Source organism: Cariama cristata, unplaced genomic scaffold (assembly GCF_000690535.1).
Source record: "Cariama cristata isolate BGI_N322 unplaced genomic scaffold, ASM69053v1 scaffold13323, whole genome shotgun sequence".
NCBI lineage: Eukaryota > Metazoa > Chordata > Aves > Cariamiformes > Cariamidae > Cariama > Cariama cristata.
Genome location: NW_009608998.1, coordinates 1 through 4,206, shown reverse-complemented (window position 1 = coordinate 4,206; position 4,206 = coordinate 1). Strand labels below are relative to the sequence as shown.

Below are 4,206 nucleotides of genomic sequence, written 5' to 3'. Positions count from 1 at the left end.
CGACGCTCCAGCTGCTCCCCGGCACGTCGTCACAACGTGCTGCTACGCAGGAACAATTTCTGGTGACCACGAATGTTGGCATTCGCACTGCACAGAAGTGGATTTCACTGGGCCTCGTGATGACTCGTAGCTCTTGCGACCTTGCTTCAGATAACAACGGTAATTTGGAACCGGCTGGATGAGGATCGCTGCGGTCCCACAATTCCAGGACTGTTGGAGCGCGAGCTCCACGCAACTGATGCTACATGCGTGTTTGTTCCCGAGCGATCCAAACCCTCAGCGGCAGGGTTTGTGCAGCTGGGTGCGAAGAGGGAAGCGGGAGAGAGCTGATGAAGCGGAGTGACCAAATGGGCACTGCTGGCCTGGTGAGGAAGGAGCTTCACAGAGCGTTCCCAGATGTCTGTCCATGCTGAAGAGCTGAAGGTGGAGCCCGTCCTTGGAGACAAACCGCGAGGTAGAGCTGGGCCCAGCTGGGTGCCAGAAGGCAAACCGGTAAAGAGTCTGTCTCCTGGGACAGCAGAACACCGAACCGTCGGTCGCGGAAGCTGGACTTCCCTGCCGGTGGAAACCGGGAGCCGTAAGAAGCCATTTGCTCTGTGTGGAGTCTGCCCAGGAGAAATCTGGGACGTGGGGAACAGGGCTGGTTTCTTTTTAGTGCTTGTTTGCTAGTAAACATGGATCAGATGTCATCTCTGTTCGTTGGCAGCAGGGTGGCCCAACAAAATACAAGCTGGCCCTGCTGTGTGCAGCTGACTGAGCCTCGTTTGGACTCATGAGGGGAGAAGCTTGTCTGCCCTCCGAGAAATCGCTCGCTGCCCTAGGCCTGTGTCGCTGGGCTGGTGGCGTACTAAGGTTGTGTTGGGAACGCTCTGAAACTGTTTTAATTCTTCAGGTGCTGGGAAAGAGAGGGGCGTACTGGATACGTGGAATTATTTATAACAAACTTCTGTTAGTTCAGTGACTTTCCAGGTGCTGTGCGAGCATTTGTGGCTCTATGGAGCAGTGGATTACGAGCCCTAGTTCTTCTGCAGGAGGTGATTGGAGACTATTTGCATTCTCTGTTTCTGTAACAAGTTTCTTTTTTTCCCACAGAAGTGTCACCCGTCAAGAACAGGCCAAAACCAGAACTGGTGGCAGCATCTTAACTCCCACTTCTGGGGATTCCCCCACATAACTTTCACCCAGGACAGTTTGCCATCCCAGCACGTGCTGGGAACAGGCGATGCCTTGGCAGCATCCCAGCTGTGCTGGGCGGATTGTGGAGCAGGATTCCCTGTGCAGGGTGGGGAACCTCAGCTGATTATTGCTCTTGTATCAAGATTATTTTCTAGTGCTTTCTTTTTTTGTAACTTAAATTCTGAACTCACTCAGCTGTGCTGTCTCGGGATTAAACAACTCCTCTAAAACTTCCGAAGCCAAATGCTTTCTTTAGGTTTGATTTCAGTGGTAAATCTGCCTTTGCTCTGACTGAATCCCCAGGAAATCCCACCCTCGGAGGGATCGTGTGTTTGAAACGGCTGTCCTGGGCATCGGGCTGGGCGAGAACGAGCCACTGCCCTTCGGAGCCCTCCAGACCGCCCTGGTGTCTGCACTCCTCTCGGTCCCTTCGCTTTTCCTCTTGATTCTGTTTGTGCAAGGGCTGCCGGTGTCTCTTGACCTCGTGAAAATCGGACTGCCTGGCGTGTGCGAGGCTGTGAAGGGGCACGGACAGTGTGGGCAGCCTGGAAGAAGGCAGCAAGCCTGAGCTGCGGGTACCAACACTTTGTGCGACGGCGTGAGAAGGGTCCTGTCAGCCTTGTGTCAAACCAGCTTACCTGTGAGGGTGTCACACTGAGCGGAGTTTGGAGTGATTGCTGGGCTTTGCATTTGCCGGCAGCGGCGCTGATCGGGGGAAAAGCCCGACCTCCACGTGAGGTGAAGAGCTGGCCTCTGGCCGGGTGTGAGTCGGAGGTGGTCAGTAACGGTTCCCGTTCAGATCCTGCTCTGCCTGCCTGCCTCTGGTAACCCGTGGTGCTGAGTGAGACCTGGGGTGGCAGGAATCTGATGAGCCTCTTAAAATTACAGCAAGGAGTCTTCTGCCTACGTTACAAGCCAGGAGTCGTCCCTTGTTGGCTCTGCACCATCGTCAGAGTTCACCTTTGCAACGTTCAGATGAAGCAGAATCGATCTCAGCCCCGGTTGTCAGCTCCTGTTTGAGATTTCCTCGTAAGGTCGGAGACAGAAAAGGTCAGGCTGGGGTAAACATGAGGCTCGTTCTGTACCAGACGTGAGGCACGAAGCTTCTTAAATCAACACTCCCAAGGCTCCGCTCAGTAAGTAGAGGGGAGAGTTTGAGCCCGCGCTGTGGAGGACGGTCTGGTGCTTGGCGTGGTGTAGCAGGGTGCTCGGGTCGGCACGGAGGATGAAGTGTTTGGAAAGCTGCCTGGCCAGCCAGGTGGTGGGCAGATTTAGCTGTTCTTGGAAGCAAGCTTACTTGCCAGCTTGCAGATGCTCTTCAGGACACTGCAGATCTTTATTTATCACATTCTTGAAGACACAACCCTTAATCCCTGTTTCTGTGATAGCAGAAGAAGGACCAGAGGGTCCTTGGAGACTTCTAGTGACTGCCTTTGGGGATATGTGATCTGGTGCTAGACAATACTAAGTAATCCCAGAGACTGCGCTGCTCTCCGTGCGGTGAGGGGCCAGCGGCAACTCGGGTTTTGAGTCCTGCTTTCCGGGCCGTCTCCATTTGTTACGTTCGTTCCAAAGACTGGCCGGGGCATCCCTGTCCTCCCGCAAGGAGCAGGGCCTGGGGCCGAACCCTCAAGGCACTTTGGAGCTGCCTTGTTTTCAGTCCCACTGCACCCTCTCTTAATTAACGTTTCACAACAAAGCCGGGGTCCCACAAGCCTTGGACCCGCGCTTGCTAAGCGATGCCACTTGAGCATCCAGCCGACTTTCTCTGCGGTTGGCAGAAGGGGTTTAACCCGAGCCCTGGGCCGAGTGCGCCGGTTACCCTGGCCAGCGTTTGGAACAGCCAAACCCTTCACCCCGGTTTCACAGCCGGAGCTAAGACAGGACCGGGCTGTGTCCTCTTCTGCTCTGGGGATGTTGGTTGTCTCTCGGCGTGCTCCGCTCCGCGCTCCAGCCTGGCCGTGCTGCAGTGCAGACGTTTTCCGGCAGAGCGAGCCTTGTCTTCATCAGCACGCTGGGGTCTGTACCGTTTGTGTGCAACGTTTTCCCTTCAAGGCTCCTTCAGTCTGTTGCTAGCCTGGTGTCGACTGGTTTCATTTTACCCTATTTAATTTGTAATTCATAGGAGCAAATGCTGGGCTCTCCCAATAAGGTCTTGACAGGACCTTTCCTGGGAGCGCAGCTTTTGCTTCCATGGGGTTGGCTTGCATCGCCACGGGCGAGGAGGGAGAGCGCACCGCCGTCCCCGTGCTCCCATTTTCTTTCTCATGGATGTCCTGGCAGCAAGAGGGACGGGAGCCCACCATCCCTGGGGGAAGCTGCGGCAAGGCTGTGCCGGCCCCGGTGGCTGCCGGCCGGGGAGCTGGCGCCGAGAGGGAGCGGGGTTAGTGCTGAGGGGGTTAATGCAGCTCCTTGCGCTTGTTAATACAGTGAAGAGGCCGTTTACTGAACTAACAGGAAAGTTTGGAGCAGATTGCCAACAGCTTCCTCTTCCAATCTCTGCAGCAAACAGATTGTACTGTGTCTCCTTGAGAGGAAGAGCCAGGAGTGGTGTGTGACCTCTGTGGTGTGCTGTAACAATAAACTGTTTCTGATGGTTTCACCGATTCCTCTTCCAGCCTCGTGTTTTCACAGTAAATGTTTTGGATGAGCAAGAGTTGCTTTCCTCCTCCTTCCCCTTCTTACTCCCTGCTCCGGGGAGGGCTGGGGGCAGGAAATTTCAGAACAGGCTCCGTTTGTAACACAAACACTCCGGGAGGGCTCTGTAAGCGGCGGCGGCAGCGGTGCCCTGGCACAGCCCACGGACCGGAGAGGGGAGAGCTGGACGGGCGGTCAGCGAAGGCAGAGCAGCCCCTGCCTCTCGGGGGCCGGGCAGATCACCCCAGGGCTCCCTGGAGAAACGGTGTCCAGGGGAAAAGGGCCCTCCTGGGAGGCAGGAGCGATGGGCTGGATCCCAAGACGGGATGAGGGGACATTTGGAAGGGCAGCCCTCCTGCCCTTGGGTTTGCCATAAAGCTGAACTGGGGGGGG

General features: G+C 55.9%; 1 protein-coding gene across 1 annotated transcript in view; it reads left to right on the top strand.

Annotated features, from left to right (window-relative positions):
* CHMP6 (charged multivesicular body protein 6) overlaps nucleotides 1–1,420 on the top strand; it is a gene marked incomplete at its 5' end in the record, with an annotated part of 3,868 nt that extends 2,448 nt beyond the window's left edge. Inside the window, one exon of the mRNA XM_009697366.1 lies at nucleotides 1,093–1,420. Within this exon, the coding sequence (XP_009695668.1) occupies nucleotides 1,093–1,145 (53 nt within the window). The remainder of the gene's footprint in view (nucleotides 1–1,092) is intronic.
* Nucleotides 1,421–4,206: the final 2,786 nt, after the last annotated feature.